This window comes from Bactrocera neohumeralis, chromosome 5 (assembly GCF_024586455.1).
Source record: "Bactrocera neohumeralis isolate Rockhampton chromosome 5, APGP_CSIRO_Bneo_wtdbg2-racon-allhic-juicebox.fasta_v2, whole genome shotgun sequence".
In the NCBI taxonomy this organism is placed as follows: domain Eukaryota; kingdom Metazoa; phylum Arthropoda; class Insecta; order Diptera; family Tephritidae; genus Bactrocera; species Bactrocera neohumeralis.
The window spans coordinates 60,406,024-60,426,176 of NC_065922.1; the positions used below are offsets into that span (position 1 = coordinate 60,406,024).

The 20,153-nt window shown below is 37.3% G+C and overlaps 1 protein-coding gene across 1 annotated transcript; it reads left to right on the forward strand.

Moving 5' to 3' along the window:
• Positions 1-4,073: 4,073 nt before the first annotated feature.
• On the forward strand, positions 4,074-19,945 carry LOC126760764 (transcription elongation factor SPT6). The gene is made up of 6 exons (XM_050476645.1): positions 4,074-4,210; positions 4,269-4,353; positions 8,680-8,876; positions 12,690-12,803; positions 14,732-14,886; positions 15,163-19,945. The coding sequence occupies exons 1-6, from the start codon at positions 4,172-4,174 to the stop codon at positions 19,784-19,786; spliced, it is 5,214 nt and encodes a 1,737-aa protein (XP_050332602.1). The 5' UTR covers positions 4,074-4,171; the 3' UTR covers positions 19,787-19,945.
• The last annotated feature ends 208 nt before the right edge of the window (positions 19,946-20,153 follow it).

Genomic DNA, 20,153 nt, shown 5'->3' on the forward strand with positions numbered 1-20,153 from the left:
GCACCCGCGTAACGCCGACTTGATATGAAAAATGTTGATAAATGAAATGTTTGATATGAAAAACGCCGTTCAAAATGGTTCGCACACGCGTACTGCTTGCTGCTAATATCGAAAGCGAAGTGAGTTGCTGATGAGATCGAGAGCGAAGTGAGTTGCTGATATCCTTTTGGTTCCTTTTTTTCCTTTTGTGTGTGGAATCAGCTGGTGTGATGTAGTAGGTTGGTGTGTAGTGGAATGTGGATTGTAAGCTCTGATGATCGGTGAGGTGAGTATGGTGACGGTGCGTGTCAGTGTTGTGAAGTTGAGTTGATGTGGTGTGATAGTGTAGTGTATGTGTGGTTGTCCGGGGGAGGATGCTCATTTATACATCCTGGCCCCCCTAGGCGAGTATTTAGCCTAGTAGCCTCTGAAGTTGTTGCAGTGTTGCAACAATGTTGCTGAGGCCTGTCTTACGACGCGCTTGCGACCTAGGATGGCGCCTCCGATGCGGGGTGGCATGGTGATGATGGCGCCAGACGCGGGACTCCTCCGAAGGAAAGGCTTTCCTTCGCGGTTGCGGTCGCGGGAGTCGTCGGCTGGCAGTACGGCCGCGAGGGGCATGATGACGTTCGACGTCGGGTCCGGTACTGCGGTGGAACATCGTGTGATGGTGACCCATACAAACCTGGCACTGATACCCGGTGGTGCATTCGCGCGTTAGATGGGTAGGCGCCAGACAATTCAAACAATGACCGCGGGTCTGGGCGACCTGCTGGCGTTGCTGAGGTGTCATCCCCTTGAAGATGCCACAGTGTGGCAACCGATGTCGTCGTCGCATTGACGCTGTGGCTGCGCTGGAGCTATTGCTTGCGGCTCACTGCGCGGAGCCGATGGAGTTTCTCGGGGAGGTGCGGCAGCGATGGTTGTGCGCGGCGCTGCTACTGGGGTAGCTCTAGGGCGCGGAACCGTGACGGCGGAACGTACAGTGGGCGTAGGCACAATTGGCATCTCGGCGTCCATATTAATCTGTTAAGAAAATAGTATTGTTAATTATCATATATATTTGTGTATATAATCATATTGGCATTGGTACCACGTGATGTGGCACAATTGAGTCGTCATGTGGATCGACTCGTTTTTTTTTGGTTTTGGTTTTGGTGGGTATTTATTTGTAGTGGGTGAGTTTATTATTATATTTTTTTGTTAATTTCTTGTTTATTAGTTGCGGTTACGTTTCGATTTTATCTGCGGTTGGCAAACAGCATAATTAAACGAGCGGTCTGGTCAGCGTTCCCGATTGTGTTCGGAGATCGGCTATTCGAATGTGACCGTCGGAGCCATAGTAGAGCTTCTCTATGCGGCCAAGCCGCCATTCGGCAGGGGGGAGACAATCGTCATTGATTAAGACACAATCTCCAAGCTTAGGCGCATTTTCTGTGATTTTCCATCGGTACCTTCTTTGGAGGTCGTTTAAATAATCATCTTTCCATCGGCGACTGAAGTCATGATGGAGAATTTTAATTCTTTCCCAACGGTTTAATAAAGAAAGGGACTCCACGCCTGACTCAGGTGTGGCCAGAATATGCGCTCCCTTAAGAAAATGCCCTGGCGTGAGGGCAGTAAAATCTGAGGGATCTTGCGAAAGTGCAGCGAGAGGCCGTGAATTAAGAACGGCTTCAATTCTAGTTAAGAGTGTCGTGAATTCTTCATAATTAAATTTGTGGTTGCCAGCTATCTTTTTAAAATGAGATTTGAAGCTTTTTACAGCTGCTTCCCATAATCCGCCCATATGAGGGGCGCTTGGGGGGATAAACTGCCAATTGATACCTTGGGGAGCGTATTTTTGGACAATGTCCGGCGAGACTTGTTTTGTGAAGACCACAAAATGTCTTTCGGTAGCTCTCTGAGCTCCGATAAAGGTTTTACCATTATCGCTCATGATTTTTGATGGAAAGCCTCGTCGTCCGCCGAAACGAGCAAAAGCCGCAAGAAAAGCCTCCGTCGTCAGATTCGTACATAGCTCAAGGTGTACTGCTTTTGTCGTGAAACAGACAAAAACAGCCACATAGCCTTTCATGAGGGTAGGAGACCTTAGCATGGATGCCTTTATCACAAAAGGCCCAGCAAAATCTACACCGGTAGTGGTGAAAGGCAGAGCAAAATTGCAGCGTTCAGGTGGAAGTGCTGCCATAATCTGCGAACGCATTTTCTGCTTATGCATAGTGCAGATTTTGCACATGAAAATGCACTTCTTTAATTGGGGCTTCAGTCGGGGTATGTACAGCTCTTGGCGGACCATATGTTGCATGAGGCGATGTTCGGCGTGGAGCATTAGTATGTGGATATATCTAATAAATAAAGTGGCAAACGGACACCTCTCTAGTATGATTATAGGGTGGCGTTCATTGTACGTTAGGCTTGAATTAGCAAGCCGACCATTCGCACGAAGTAAACTCTTCGTATCTAGAAATGAGTTTAGAACTAAGAGTGAGCTCTTTTTATCAATAGGCTTCGATTCTCATAGTAATTCTATATCGCGGCTGAAGTAGCGCGTTTGGGTTGATGCGATAAGAGCGACCTTTGCTTTTTGTAAGTCTTGGTGCGTCAACTTATCGCAATGGAGATAAGTTGCTCCTTTAACTTTAAGTTTGAGCCGCTCTAAAAACTTGAGCATATAGGCAACTACCCGGAGGGCTCGGGGGAACGATGAAAATCGTTCAAGGATGTCAGGGTCATTCAGTGTTGCATGATAAGTGTCGATTTTACGACTATCTGGGGCAGGTATGTTGCGCATGAGCGATTGTGGCCAAGAATCGGGAGATTCTGTTAACCATCGGGGGCCATTCCACCAGAGGGTGGAGGTGGCGAGATGCAGAGGTTTGCATCCTCTTGTACCTAGATCAGCAGGATTGTCAGCACTGGCTACGTGACGCCAAGTGACTGATCCTACTAGGTCAAGTATTTCAGATGTTCGGTTAGAAATGTAAGTTTTCCACGCATGTGGTGGCTTTTCTAACCAGGCTAGAACTATCTCGGAATCGGACCATAAATATAATCTGTATTTCGCCATATTTAAGTGGGTCTGCACCATTGAAGCTAGCTTTGCTAGTAGCAGAGCGCCACAGAGTTCAAGTCGTGGGAGACTTAGCGTTTTTAGAGGCGCAACTTTTGCCTTTGCCGCTAATAAGTGGCTTATATTTGCGACATCGCTTTGTGTACGCACATATATAGTGGCACAATATGCCTTTTCAGAGGCGTCGCAGAAGCCGTGTAGTTCCACTTTGTATTCGGGGGAATAGTTTACCCACCGTGGAATGTGTACCTTCGAGATGTCGTTCAAATTATTAGCGAACTGGGACCATTTTTCTAAGCGAAGAGGTTTCACTTGTTCGTCCCAGTCGGTTCCGTCTAGCCATAATTCTTGGATCAGTATTTTCCCTTGTATCATAATTGGCGAAAGCCATCCTGCGGGGTCAAAAAGTTTTGCCACCGAGGAGAGAATTTAGCGTTTTGTAAAAGCTGATAATGCGGATATGGACTCCGTCGTGTATGAAAACTGGGCCGATATCGCATTCCATTGGATGCCTAGTGTTTTTGTTGTACATTCCTTTTCAAATATAAGGAAATTAGTATCCCACAAATGGTCTTTGGGAATATTTTTTAAATAATGCTTTTCACAGAAATCACAGAACTGCTATTTTCAAAAAGTGATTGTAGTTGCGATATGCGATTTTTCCATCACGGTGAAAAAATCACCGGTTGTGAAATATCGTTCATCAGTACTAGACAGCCAGCTATTCCTTGCCCGTCGCAACTGTGTTTATGGCACTAAGCATAAACCTTCTATCAAAAGTGTATAAAATATATTTAATTTAACAAAAATACATTTAATTCGCTTGCAATGAAATTATATATATATTTTTAAAATTCTTATCATATTGCGCACTTAAAAAATTCGTTCCGAATAACCGCTTTAACGGGTAACAGTTTGTATATTTTGTGCGTCTGTTTTCTTGCTGGGTTATTAAAATATGTTGATCGTTGTGTCTATATCGATTATAATGTGAGAGTCGAAGTTGTAAAATATCGACACTTATTTAACATCTTGACCGTGGATGTTTGTGTAAATTAAACTTTTGTAAGAGATTTAGTGTTGTGCCAGGTATATTGTTCCGAAAAAGATTAGTATAAAATGGCAGATTTCTTGGATTCGGAAGCTGAAGAATCCGAGGTAACAATATCTCCTATGTTTATATACAGATAAACGAAAACCTTACTTATTATTTTAGGAGGAGGAGGAATTGGACACCAATGAGAGGAAAAAATTAAAGAAGCTAAAAGCTCTTGCTGACAGTAGTGAAGAAGATGACGAAGGTATGTTAATAATGTGTTTTATACATTAGTAAATGTTTAAAGTTTGTTTTGAATCAAACGCTTTTGGTCGAAATTTCTTAGCTCAATGTGTTTCCCTACTTGCCAACAAGATGGTTTGTTGTATGTAATTACAGATGAATGCTTAAAACACGTTTTCTAATATAGCTATGCCTTAATAACGCGTTAAAAACAAAAAATATAATGCAGTTTTTAAATATTATGTACGCATAATTTGTATTGCGTTAATAAGCGCCATAAATATTTGTTGGTGTACAGAAATTTGTTGGGCTCATTTGCTACTGCAAATTTTTAAAACATGCTAAAAGAAATATTATAGCACACTCTGAATTCGGGGTTAGAATAGGTATGTATGTACATATAAAGGAGGTTCTCCAGATTAAGAATATATTCGTATATACTTATATATAGCTGCCGTTGACTTATGATTATGATTCTGTGAAATTTTATAGATTTGAACAAAACTGAATATTAAGATTTGAAAAGTATATGTATATGAACTGTGAACTGTTTAAAATAAATGTGTAGAAATCAATTGGGGGAAGGGGATATAAAAGTTAAAAATATAATTGTAAATTACATTACAAATCAACAAAACACGTACATACTTCAAATAGTGGCATTTTTGAACTTAAAACATATATATGAAAACAAAATAACAAAATATGATATATAAGTTTTTCTGGAAGACCTTCTTTATCCGTATCCATCCAATTAATTTTTAATTAAAAAAAAAAATTGTCATTATTAATGTCAATATTATAAATAAGAACGAACCTACGTTTATAAGAAATGATGGGAAAACTTTAGTATACCGTCACAGGATTTCTGGAATGCGATGGGTATGGTCGGATAGAGGGGTTTTCCAGATCAAGAATATATAGCCGCAGGAAACTTATAGTTTTCGACATATTTGCGTTTAAAATTTGAAAATTACCACTATTTGAATTAGATATTTTTCGATTTAAAATTAATTTTACACCTATATTTTTAATTTTTATGTTCATTAATACTTCATTAAATCATTTGTACACATTTTTTTTCATTATATAGTGCAAAAATAGTTTTATATAATATTAAACTTATTGTTCAAATCTATTTATTTGAGAACAACTGAAGGGTTGAAGACTGTGAAATAATTATCGACATCTTTTGTAAATGATCTAAAAGAAATAAAGAAAATAGATTATACTCGAAAAAAGGATTTTTGTGCAGAACCGGCAGTTAGCGGATGAGGATAGGCCCATGTTATACAAATGCCTATTCAGCTTACAGTGACCGGTATAAAATGCGTAAAACTCCTTTTTGCGTTGGCGGCCTTTGGCCGCGATTCAACAAAATAACCCTGGTCGGTCCAACACCGGGGTTTATCAAGTTTTTTTCGCGCTAAATTCCTTTTTGTCAATCTTCCTTTCCATTGTATTTTTGTTAGTTCAAATATACATATTATATTAGTATGCTAACACTTATTATTTGACAGTTTGTAGCTTTTCCGTTATTGTTAAGTAAATAGATTTGAACGATAAGTTAAATATTGAATTAAAACTATTTTTGAACTATATAATGTAAAATAAATATGTACAAACGAATTAGTGAAGTGCTAGTGGATATAAAAGTGCAAAATATAAGTGTAATATTAATTTTAAATCGAAAAAATACGTAATTCAAATAGTGGTGATTTTCAACTTTAAACGCAAATATCTCGAAAATTATTGGTTTCCTGCGGCTATATACATAATATGTATATTGTATATTATATTCTTGATCTGGAGAACCACCTCTATCCGACCATACCCATTTTATTTCCGAAATCCTGGGACGGTATTCTAAAGCCGACCCTAAATAAGAACATACGTTTTTATGAAATGATATTAAGAACGCATTTTCTAATTTTTAATGATGTTTATTTGGGAGGAAACAATCAAAAAGGGAGATCTGTCACATTAGATATGACAAATTCTAAATAAAACAAACATTTTAGTAAGTGAAAAAATTTAAAACAATTTTTCACATATTCCTGTACGCTTGCAACTGATTTTCTTCTCAAACATAGTGGTCAGTACCCCATTTGGTCTCTCCTAACTAGCATTTGAGGAATATGTTGAGCAGGCCCCTATGCTATGCTATTTTGTACTGCTGATGACAACTGATTACCCTGGGCTTTCGTTTCTTTTCGAACTTTATTGTATAAGAGCCAAGAATTAAACATTTCAAGATCTAACAAGTGGTAAAATATTTTATAGCGTCCTATGATAATATACTTAATATGAATTAGGTCAACCCCACGTGTGTGACGATTATGCTTGCTCACTACGTAAGGTCTTTCAATGTTAGATAAATAAATAGATAGATAATATTGTGACGATATGTACTGCGACTAATGGTCTAATATGCCCTCTCACTCTTTTCATATTACTTCATCTAGCCCCAAAGCTCTTATAAAATGTAGGATGCTTGAAGGGTTGATGGTTTTTTCATGTTTTTTCTTTATAGCCCTGCAGACGAGCAAAATTAATGCACTATAAGATTGTGATTGTGAAATTTTTGGGAAACCAATGTAATTTTAACGAAAAACTTCGTTTATTATTAAATACTTTAAAAGATAATAAAGTGTAATTAAAAGCAATACTTGATTATAACGCGAAAAAAGTGTGCGAAAAAGTTAAGGATATTGGAAAAATGACAAACTGTGTGTTGTTTATTTTTTGCCATCTAAAACAAAATTTATTTTTGTTAATATATCCGTGTCAAAAAATAGCAAAAATCGGCAATTATTGAGCAGTGTTTCCTACTATAATTTGATAAACTCAGCTAAATGCACGAAATTCTTGTGCATTACAAATTTGCATTAAAATGAGTCAAATGCGCAAGTAAATGCAAATTAAGCCCGCTAATGCAAATTGGCGCTGTCGCGTGTCAGGGCTATTGGGTGAGATCTTATTGGGAAAAAGAGTTCTGGTCCTGTTTCTTTAGCAAGTTTGTATGCTTTTTCGAACATTATTCGGTTCGCCCTATGCATTTAATTTATCGACACATTACCATACCATCTGCGATTTGATTGTACATTGTTATATTGCTTTCAGTGCTGCTTGACTGTCGATGCAGATTAGTATATGTTGATTAGTAGGTGTTCTGCTTAGTATAATTTCTGCACAGCATGTAATGGTGTATACTTCTGCTTGGAAGATGCTGGGGTCTTTACTACTTCGGATTTCGATAGCTAACCAGCAAAACTAAGTTGTAGTGTAACAGATTTGTTGTCCAGAGAACGCTGGATACATCTCTTCTTCCATAATTTTCAACATATTGGGAATGACCACGAGCCGTTTTAGAAATATCGTATTGATCCTAAACTGAGCTGAGCTCGACGTAAAATAGTTGTAAAATATGGCCTATAGTTTTGATTTTTCACGTTATTTCCTGCATTCGTTGGTTTCATCTATACAAAGCTTCAGCGGAATTTGTATACATGATTCGGTAAACTTCGTCAGTTGTGATCGAATCGTAACCATCATAGTCGGGAGACTCCTGAGGAAGCATATTCGATTTAGAATAGCATCTCCCAATTTCGGAGTTAAGATGGGTATGTACGGATAGAGGAGGTCCTCCAGACCTAGAAAATATGCCGCTGACTTATGATAATTTTTATTTGAAATGCGTGTTCCTCCGATTTATAATGAATTTTACGTTTATATTTTTAACTACACATTAGTTTTGTATTAAATAGTAGAAAAGTATCTTAAATTTCATATTTAACTTCTGTTCAATTGTTTTGGTTCAGACATTTTTTTTTTTGATCTGGAGGACCTCCTCTATCCGTACATACCCAATTCAACCCCGAAATCGGAAGATGCTACTCCAAAATATGCCCTCGATTTGTTATTCAAGTGTATAAATAGCCTCAACTTTTCAAATCTGTTCTCTGACATCGTCTTCTTTAAGAAAGTGTTTCGATTTTTTGGTCACGCGATATTTTCTTTGATTGTTTGGCATTTTGCACAACTTTTTAAATACATATACAATCAAAATACGATTATAACAGAACAGTGTTCAACCCAATTTCAAAAAAAAAACTATTCATTTCTCAGCGCCTGCTAGACCTAGAAGATATTTTTTTTTTCAAATTTACAGTTATAAAGCTGAAAATTTTGGTGTGCTTTAATAGCCGCAGGTGTATGTATGTATGTAGTACATTTAACTATTTTCACAAACATCTTTTATTTAAATTCAGAATATATTTTTTTTGTTGTAAATCAAAATCCAGATGTTTTATGATTCTATGTGTATGTAAATTTATTTTCTTTTTAGACGATGAAGAGCGGTTACGTGAAGAATTGAAGGATTTGATCGATGATAATCCCATTGAAGAAGAGGCTAGTGATGGAGAATATTCTGATACAGGATCAAAAAAGAGAAAAAAACATGATGATGAATTAGACGATCGATTGGAAGATGATGACTATGACTTAATTGAGGAGAATTTAGGTGTAAAAGTTGAAAGAAAGGTAATGATTTTTAGCTTTTTATACTCTATTTAGGTTATTTTTTAAGTTTAAAATTCTTATCATATTGCTAATTACGTTCACCTTTTTTATACTCTCGCAACATATTGTCATACAGCTAGCAGATTAGATTAGATAAATAAATGAGGATTGCACCGGGACCTAGGGTCTATTCTGCCCTCTCCTAACCCACAACGTCTCAACTAGCTCCAGCCCAGCATACAAGTTTTGTTCACCTAACGTTAGATTATATCTCCTAAAAATAATCGATATACATAAAGACCAATCATTATGTTGTCGAGACCTGTTAAAATTAGTAAATTTCAGCACCTTCGCTGATAGGCTTTTATAGTCACAAATCTCTAAAATTAAGATTTTAAAATAGAGACAATATTTGTGACTTGAGACGATTTTGCAATTCAGTACGCGACAGTCACAAAAATCTCTCAATAAGCTAAATCTAATATAAACCACGCCTATTTCCTATATATCAAAATTTTAAATTCGATATTATTCTTTCACTGTACAAATAAGATACCAATGTAGATATGGATGAAAACTTTTACAAAAGGTTCCATGAGAAAACGACAACTAAATAATAGGTCCTATATATCCCCGAATTTTAAATTCGATATTATTTTGTACTTTCACTGAAAAATACAAATAAGATACCAATGTAGATTCTATGGATGATATTTTTAGCTATATTAAAAAAAAAAAAATTACAAAAATATTGAAAAATAACGGAGTAATTGCTGTAAGTGCAAAAAAAAAGGTTCCATGAGAATTGAACGAAACAAAAAAATCAAAATGTTTATTAAACTTAAATATATTTTCTATACAATGGACTACGATCTTTGAAAAATATCAAAAATTAAGAAAATGGCGTCATTTTGAAAAAAAAAATCGTTTTTTTACGAAAAAAAATGTCGTTTTTTTAATGCCAAATTAACAATTTTCAGCCAATCAAAAAGATCGTAGTCTATTGTATAGCAAATGTATTCAACTATATCCAGTTTTAATTTGAAGTCGATCGGTTAATTTCTCGTTGAGTTATAATGTCAGCAAATTTGAAAAATGTCGTTTCGAGAAAAACGCGTTTAAAGTTTCACTTATATGTATGTTTGCACCTTGAGCGGTCGCTATTTAGAACGCCCATTCAAAAACTTTTAAGAGAATATAAGCTATCGAAAAAAGCAAAAAAAAAAAAAAAATTTTTTTTTTTGAAAGTGTCACACTGGTATAGCCCCTTAAGAGAATGGAAAACTAAGGATTATTATTGAAATTCAGTGGGTATATTTTCCTGATAAGAGGCACACTATCCTTGTTGTGAAAATGGAAAGAATCAAGTCAATACTTCGCATAGCTCCCAAATATCTAATATAAGGTTTTTTGAACTTCCGATTGATTTTTTACCGCAAATATGTTGGTCAATATATGTATGAGTTATCTGAATGAAATTCTGCAAGCATCTCTTTCTAATAACAATGGCTATTGCTGAAATGGATAAAATCGGGTAAATAATTTCCCTAGCCCTCATATGCCTAATATAAATATTTTCGCACAACCGATTCCCATTATGTCTTACATATTAGTCATTATGTGAGGTGTCGTATTGAATGTCAACGAGAATATTTTTCTGGTAGATTAGATTAGATAAATAAATGAGGATTGCACCGCGACCTAGGGTCTATTGTGCCCTCTCCTAACTCACAACGTCTCAACTAGCCCCAGCAAATTGATGAATTCCAATATACTGCTAGGTGCTATTGAGGCGATGTGATCCCTATTTGGAAACATGGATCCAAAGACCTTAGTCCTGCGTCTACAGATTGCTGTGCAATCCATTAGCAGGTGTTCTGGAGTTTCAGACTGCAAGAACCAAATAAGGTGCACTTGGTTACATTCTGTCAGACTATTCAGCCGTTCTATACTATATATACCAATGGTGATTTTCTCTCGTATGACGAGATCGCTTTGAGTGCCGCTTGGCTATCGCTTAGTGTAGCTATACGTTCGTTGCGATAGCTGCGTTGGAGGTTTAACTCTAAGCACCGAGAACGGATTCGCTCCATTCGGCTTTGCTGCTGAGGGTGATCTTAAACTTCTTAGTGAAGTTCACCTTAGCCGTAGCCTTTTTGGTAATGCTTCCCTGGGAAGAAGAGCCAGTAGTATGACGCCACTTAGCTCTTCCATACGTTGGAACGAGATTTCTTTATCTTTGCCAGTCCTCTCTGCTGTCATTTGAAACAGGCGCAGGTGAGCCTTTGCAGTTTCGATAGTTTAAGTACCACCATCGTCTGCGATGCTTTCAGATCCCAAGCCACTGCTCCATTAGTGATAATTGGTCGCACTACCATGGTGTACAACCATCTGATAATCCTTGGTTTACACCCCCAGGATTTACCGGCCAGATTGCACACCATCAGTGCCTTTGTGACTTTGACCATGGTCAGGTAAACAAGCTGCTTATATCGCAACGAGGAATCCAGCGTGAGACCCAGGTATTTGACCATATTTCAGTAGTGTCGTAGCTCTCTCATTGGCTCCTAATTATAACGGTTATCAATACCCGTTAGGATGGTAAGGGTTATCTGTGTTGCCGTCGACGTCATCTAACGGGTGGCCCAGGAAACGTGCTATTTCGGGGTCGGACAAAAAGGAAAAGGGCGATAGACGGGTGGTTGCATGCAGGACATACATTGGGTATGTTATGTCAGGGTCTATTCTGGATAAGTAGAAGTTTAACCTGCTACAATATCCAGAACGAAGACCTATTCAGGCCTTAAGACACGCAGGGAGTGGACCACGAGTTACGTGGCCCCATGTTGCCTACGCAATACTGCGGCACTAGCATCTACGGCTGTGCAATCTGCTCATAGTTCGCGCTCTGCGCCGCCACTCATCCCACACATTCATTCACACATTTCTCAATACTTAAACTATTAATAAATATAAATCCTAGGAGAGACTCACCTCGTGCATTGCAGTCTGAACTTCCCCATTCAGTGTGGTGCGCGTTCGCATCACACTCCAGGACCAGGGGCAGGTTGTTCCTCCTGCAGTAGTTTCCTCCTGGAAAATAGGCCGTTGATAGGACGAAGTCCATACCCTCCTTATCACTGATCTGCACGGCAACTATATCCTGTGTTAGGAATTCAGAAATGCATAAGTTATCAATATTTCTTCTAACTAACATACAACCTCACTGGAGAGATCCCAGATTACCTTGTTGCAGTCCACATTGAGGCCCCAAACCTCTCCTCTATGGACCCTCGGCTCCTGTATTAACAGGATGCCCAGGTTATGCGCCGAGAACATGCTTTTTCGTTTTTCATTGTAACCGTAGATGTGCTGCTCCGAAGTTCAATTTCCTTCAAACATGTGCATTCACTCCGATAGCCGTGCGCCTAAAGTGAATTTGAGCTCACCGACTATGCGCTCAAAACTAGTTAAGTGCATGACAAAGCTGATTAGCGTACTAGAGACCTTACCAATTTCATCCGAATAGAAGCGAATCGGTTTTCCGATGTCCTCTTCCGTTCTATGCCAGGACCTAAGGACTCCTAGTAATCTTAGCAAAGGCAATATCGCCGCAATTGTAGGGGATCTCCATTTAAACATATGTAGAAAAGCACACCTTGTAACAATCGAAATTAGGCTATTTTATTTCCAGATTTGCAGTTGGAGAAGTGAGAAGCGAAGGCAGTTATCGTAAGATTAGATGTATGATTACTCAAATGTTATGGCTGCAATTAGTTAAAAAAATAACACATAAACGTATTTATATTTATTGCATAAATAACTTTTTTTCAGAAACGGTTTAAGCGGCTCCGGCGTATTCAAGAAAGTGATGGCGAAGAAGAGCATGTGGATGAAGGCTTAGCCAGAGAAGCTATTGCTGAACAACTCTTTGATGAAGAAGACGAGGTAGGTATTGTTCTAGAATTGTTTTCCAAGTTGAATTTCTATGAGATTTAATGCATTACCAACACTTAAGTAGATTGTAGAGATTTATACTATGTTGTGTAAAAAATTTATAGTTTTTGTGCTATAAATTCAACAATTTGTAAGAATTAAATCGTATTTTAAGGTTCGATGTTAATTTTGTCGGAGTAAAATTAAATCGAGCAGGTACAATATTTTATAAGAGTGTACAGCTGCTGGCGTATGCCGATGATATTGATATCATCGGCCTCAACACCCGCGCCGTTAGTTCTGCTTTATCCAGACTGGTCAAGGAAGAAAAGCACATGGGTCTAGCAGTGAACGAGGGCAAGACGAAATATTTCCTGTCATGAAACAAACAGTCGTCGTACTCGCGACTTGGCTCCCACGTCACTGTTGACAGTCATTACTTTGAAGTTGTAGGTAGTTTCGTATATTTGGGAGCCAGCGTAAACCCCACCAACAATGTCAGCCTGGAAATCCAACGCAGGATAACTCTTGCCAACAGGTGCTACTTTGAACTGAGTAGGCAATTGAGAAGCAAAGTCCTCTCTCGACGAACAAAAACCAAACTCTATAAGTCGCTAATAAGTCACGTCCTGCTATATGGTGCAGAGGCCTAGACGATGACAACAACTGATGAGTCGACGTTGCGAGTTTTCGAGAGAAAAGTTTTGCGAAAGATTTATGGTCCTTTGCGCGTTGGCCACGGCGAATATCGCATTCGATGGAACGATGAGCTGTACGAGATATACGACAACATTGACATAGTTCTGCGAATTAAAAGACAGCGGCTACGCTGGCTAGGTCATGTTGTCCGAATGGACGGAAACACTCCAGCTCTGAAAGTATTCGACGCTGTACCCGCCGGTGGAAGCAGAGGAAGAGGAAGACGTCCACTCTGTTGGAAGGACCAAGTGGAGAAGGACCTGGCTACGCTTGGAACATCCAATTGGCGCCACGTAGCGAAAAGAAGAAACGACTGGCGCGCTGTTTTTAACTCGGCTATAATCGCGTAAGCGGTGTCTACGCCAATTTAAGAAGAAGAAGAAAAAATTAAATTTTATCCATTTTCGTGTTAAAAAATTACAAAATTACAACAATTTTATTCTATTGTTACAATACGGAATGTATTTCCAATAGAAAAAAATCTACAAAGTGACCTGAAAGCAAAAATTGAATGTTTTAGATAATCTCATAATTTCACAGTTTTACAAGCGTTCGGAAAAATGCTAGTAAAACCGAATCGAAAAACAATATTTACATGATTCAAAAAGCTGCGTATTGTGAATGTAATACAGAACTCATTTGAAAAGTATAGAAAATACAAAGGTATAAACCAGTAGTAAACCGCCACAAGGCGCGGGCCGATATATCGGCTCTGGCATTTTTTGCAAGTACAGCTGGAGCCGATATGTCGACTCCCGGCACTAGAAGGGTTAATATAATGTGTTATAATGACAAAGTTTTTAAAACTAGTAAAAAATAATGTAATACATGCTCGTATTAAGGCAATGAGAGATCTTCCTCTAATCCACGTAATATTCACTTCAACTGTATAGTCATGTTTGATAAAGATCTCAAAGTCTGTGTACTAGTTTGTATTAAATTAAAATCTTATAAATGGTTCATTGAGTCTAGCCACCAGTAAAGTAAACTTGTTCAAAATTGTTGTTCTAAGTTCCTAATAATACACAAACCTATGGAATATTATCGTTATTATGCATTATGAATTTATTTTCGTAACAACAGCCTTACGATAATTATTAAAATTACAAAATGTTATCCGTTTTTAGGCATTTGATATCCATTTAAGCGCACTAATATTCTACTTACAAAAGTTATTCGCATTATAAACATACGTATATAATCATACATATTTAAAGTGTATTTTAACTTTTCCCTTGCAGAATTTGGAAAGGCGGTCCGAACGAAGTCAAAAGGATCATGACACTTATGAAGAGGAAGAAGAATCTGATTCGGATGCAGATGATTTTATTGTCGATGATGAAGGGCGTCCGATTGCGGAGAAAAAGAGAAAGCGGAAACCGATCTTTACTGACGCGTATGTAAACAAAAAACACAGTATTGATAGAAATATAATTTACACGATCGTCTAAATTAAAATCAGTGGGAAGTAAAAGGTTACAAACCCATCAAATTGCGAATATCTGAAACTGAAAAATAATTTAAAAAATTTGGTGAACATTTTTTATATTAAAATATAGAATAACTAGTATATTTGTCATAAGAATTTTTCATATATATTTAAATAATTTATACTCGTATATATTTTTTTTCAATGTTAAAATAATTATTTAATGTTTTGTTATATCCATAGATCATTGCAAGAAGGTCAGGACATTTTTGGAGTTGATTTTGATTACGATGATTTTGCAAAATATGACGAAGATGAATATGAAGATGAATCGGAAGGCGAGGAATACGATGAAGATATTCCTGAAGAAGATCGAAGCAAAAGTAAAAAGAAACCGCCTAAAAAAAAAGTTTCCAAGAAAACTATATTCGATCTATATGAACCAAGTGAACTCAAGCGAGGTCACTTCACTGATTTGGATAACGACATCCGAAAGACTGACATACCAGAAAGAATGCAGTTAAGACAAGTTCCGGTAACGCCTGTTGCAGAGGGCTCTTCTGAATTAGACGATGAAGCAGAGTGGATTTATAAACAGGCGTTTTGCAAGCCAACAGTCTCACAACAAGAATCTTTGGACGCAAGTCGTGACAAACATAAGAAACCAATCAGTGCTGTTGGCAAAATTAAGCAAACCTTGGAATTTATTAGAAATCAACAATTGGAGGTACCATTCATAGCTTTTTATAGGAAAGAATATGTAAAACCGGAACTGAGTTGTGAAGATTTGTGGAAGATATATTATTATGATGAACGTTGGTGTCAACTTTATAGTAGGAAGAAAAAATTAAAACTGTTATTTGAAAAAATGCGTGACTTTCAAAGATCAAGTGTAGATAAAAAGGGTGACAATCCTACGACCAGCGATTTCCGAATATTTTTGGATGAGGATTTAGAGAGGTTAAAGGAAGTACAGACAATGGAGGAATTAAAAGATGTTCATATGCATTTTTTGCTGCATTATTCACATGAAATACCTAAAATGCAAGAACAAATTAGAAAAATAGAAAGAGAACGAAAACGACTTGCTAGAGAAGAACTTCGCCAGAGTCAACAAGATGGCGAAGATGTGGATGCAAATTTTGAGGAGGAGGTTGAGGAAGGAGAAGAACAATTAAAACAAGCAAAGGATTCAGGTCCTTATGCAATGTGTCGTAAAGCAGGCATATGTGGATTTGCCAAACGATTTGGATTAACACCTGAACATTATGCAGAAAATTTAAGAGACAGCTATCAACGCCATGAAGTGGAGCAGGAAACAGCTGCTCCACTCGATATTGCAAAGCAATATTTATGTCCAAAATTTGTAACTGTTGAAGAAGTTGTACATGCTGCTAAATTCGTTGTTGCTCGACAACTCTCTAGAGAACCTCTCCTTAAAAAGTCTGTTCGAGAAGTTTTTTTTGAACGTGCTAAAATAGATATTCAGCCCACCAAAAAGGGGTTGAAAGAAATTGATGAAAACCACCCCTGTTATACCATGAAATATTTAGCGAAAAAGCCTGTAAAGGATTTAGTTGGAGACCAATTTTTGAGACTTTCTATGGCCGAAGAAGATAAGTTAATTGAAATAACAATTTCTGATCATATAGATGGTAATACTTCAAATTCGTATATTGATGAAGCTAAACAACTTTATCAGCGTGACGAATTTTCAAAAGTGGTCCAAGAATGGAATTCGTTACGAGCCGAATGCGTTGAGCTTGCATTAAAAATTATGGTTATTCCAGAATTGCGTAAAGAATTGAAAACAGTACTTCTAAATGAAGCGAAACAGTTTGTTTTGAAGTCTTGCTGTATGAAACTAGCGAACTGGTTGAAAGTGGCACCATATCGCCCTGACATTGCTGATGAATATATGTATGACGATTGGAGTTATAATAAAGGAATCAGAGCGATGGGTATAGCATATGTCCCAGATTATTCCCAGGCTGCATTTTGTGCTATAACAACAGTTGAAGGCGATGTTAGCGATTATCTTCGATTACCACATATTTTAAAACGCAAGAATTCATATCGTTCCGATGAAAAAAATTTTAAAATATCGGACTTAAAAAATTTAAAAGAATTTATCCAAAATAAAAAGCCCCATATTATTGCAATTGGGGGTGAGTCCAGAGAAGCCCAGATGTTAAAAAACGACGTGCAGGAATTAATTAAAGAACTATCCGAAGAGGATCAATTTCCAATGATTGCTGTGGAAATAGTTGACAATGAACTGGCTAAGATTTATGCAAATTCTAAAAAAGGAGCTTCTGATTTTAAAGAATATCCAGATTTATTAAAACAAGCAGTATCAATAGCAAGAAAAATGCAGGATCCGCTTGTTGAATATTCGCAATTGTGCAGCGCTGATGAAGAAATACTGTGCTTGCGATATCATACATTGCAAGAGCAATTAGCAAAAGAAGATATGTTAGAATACTTGTATATAGAATTTATAAATCGTACAAATGAAGTTGGATTAGATATAAATTTAACAGTTCAAAACTCTTATACCCAAAACTTAGTGCAATTTATTTGTGGATTGGGTCCACGAAAGGGACAAGCGTTAATAAAATTACTCAAACAGTCCAATCAAAGGTTGGAAAATCGTACTCAATTGGTGACTTTGTGTCATTTAGGACCAAAAGTATTTATAAATTGTTCGGGTTTTATTAAAATAGATACAAGTTCACTTGGTGATAGTACAGAAGCCTATGTTGAAGTTTTGGATGGTTCAAGAATACATCCGGAAACATATGAATGGGCCAGAAAAATGGCTATCGATGCAATGGAGTATGATGATGAAGAAGCTAATCCTGCAGGCGCTTTAGAGGAAATTCTTGAATCTCCGGAAAGACTTAAAGATCTTGATTTAGATGCATTTGCTGTGGAGTTAGAAAGACAAGGATTTGGAAACAAAAGTATAACTCTGTATGACATTCGTACAGAACTAAATGCTTTATATAAAGACTTGAGAACACCTTATCGATCTGCAAATTCTGAAGAATTGTTCGATATGCTAACCAAGGAAACACCTGAGTCATTTTATGTTGGAAAAATGGTGCTGGCTACGGTTTCAGGAATATCTCACAAAAAACCCCAAGGGGATCAACTTGATCAAGCCAATCCCGTAAGAAATGACGAAACTGGGCATTGGCAATGCCCGTTCTGTTTAAAGGACGACTTCCCCGAACTATCCGAGGTATGGAATCATTTTGATGCAGGTGCTTGCCCTGGACAAGCTACTGGTGTTAAACTGCGGTTAGATAATGGGCTTTCTGGATTCATTCACATCAAAAACCTATCAGACAAACACGTATTGAATCCGGAGGATCGAGTTCAAATTGGGCAGGCAATACATGTACGTATCATTAAAATTGATGTAGAAAGGTTTTCCGTCGATTGCTCCTCAAAAAGCTCTGACTTGATGGATAAAAATCATGAGTGGCGACCCCGTAAAGATGCGTTTTATGACTATGAAATGGAAGAAAAAGACAACCGAAAAGAAAATGAGCAGAAACAAGTGAGATCAAAGCAGCAGTACGTAAAACGTGTTATTATTCATCCATCATTCCACAACAAATCATATGCAGAAGTTGTTAAAATTATGGAAAATATGGACCAAGGAGAAGTTATTGTACGGCCATCTAGTAAGGGATCAGATCATTTAACTGTAACATGGAAAGTTACCTCGGGAATTTATCAACACATAGATGTCCGAGAAGAAGGGAAGGAAAATGCTTTCAGTTTGGGCCAAAGCCTATGGATTGGAAATGAAGAATTTGAAGATCTAGATGAAATTATTGCCAGACATGTAAACCCCATGGCTGCATGTGCGCGAGAACTTCTTACCTATAAATATTATAGAGACACAGGTGGTGGCCACAAAGATAAAATGGAAGAATTGCTGAAAGAAGAAAAAACTAAAGACCCTAAAAAAATACATTACTTTATATCAGCATCGAAATCTTATCCCGGAAAATTTTTATTGTCGTATTTGCCCAAAACTAAGTGCAGACACGAATACGTCACTGTTGTACCGGAAGGCTTTCGTTTTAGAGGTCAAATATTTGACTCACTGAATTCTCTTCTAAAATGGTTTAAAGATCATTATTCAGACCCCATAATTACGAACACTCCTATTTCTACTCCAAATGTTTCGGGTAGCGTGAGAACTTCAGGATATGATACTCCTAGAGGAAACGTTGATTCACGAATATCGGATCAACATATATCACAATCATCAACAATGCATACCCCTCATTATCCAAATACTCCTGGATATCAAGGCGGCTATGTTAATACACCGTATACCCCTAGCGGACAAACACCTTTCATGACCCCATATAATACGCCACACTCTTCACAAACACCTCGTTACTCGCATAATACCCCCAGTCCCAATTCTTCGACCTCAAATTTAAATTATCATCGTTCAGTAAACCTTAAGCAGCCTAAGGATAACCATCTATATCATGGAATTTCCCCTAGATTGGAATTAGAGTCAACCAAAAACCACATTTATTCTTCCCAAAAGGAGAGCGCAGAATGGCAAATGGCGTCCGAATCATGGGCCAGACGTAAGCCAGTACATCCTACCCCAAATATTTCTCGAGCAGTTGGGAATGATTTCTTAAGGGGCGTTAGCTATGCGATTCCAACAGCCAGCGACATGTCATCTGCGTTTAATAAACTCTCAGATGAACATTATCGTTTAAGGGATCATAAGAGCCCACGGTCGATTCGAAGTACACCTCGTACAAATACTTCTCCTCATTCTATGAATTTAGGCGACGCGACACCTCTGTACGATGAAAATTAACATATTTTATTATATCATACCAATTAAAAACTATTTTTTTATGATGACACGCTCAATTGCCTATACATTGTATTGCATTAGATTTCATAATTTTAGTTCGAACGTTTACCATTATAACTTGACTAAAACGAAATATAAACGGTTTAATGTTAGCGGCAATATATTGTTTTATTCAAAAATATAGATTTTTTTCAAATTTTATTAAGGGTAAATGAATTTCTTTTCTTAAAGTTGTGTAAACATCATTTATATATAAGTTATATTATAATAGTATAAACCGCACTTAAAAGGTACACCTCTATTTGCTGATAGAATTGTTATTTACGGAAGTCTAACGAAACCAGTCTATGAGAACGGAGATAAAAAC

What these genes read in the sequence shown, in the direction of transcription:
- LOC126760764 (XM_050476645.1), top strand. Translation starts at nt 4,172, where the DNA reads ATGGCAGATTTCTTGGATTCGGAAGCTGAAGAATCCGAG. An exon ending in GTGTAAAAGTTGAAAGAAAG is followed by an intron (nt 8,877 to 12,689) that starts GTAATGATTTTT and finishes ACTTTTTTTCAG; the next exon opens with AAACGGTTTAAGCGGCTCCG. An exon ending in AAACCGATCTTTACTGACGC is followed by an intron (nt 14,887 to 15,162) that starts GTATGTAAACAA and finishes TTATATCCATAG; the next exon opens with ATCATTGCAAGAAGGTCAGG.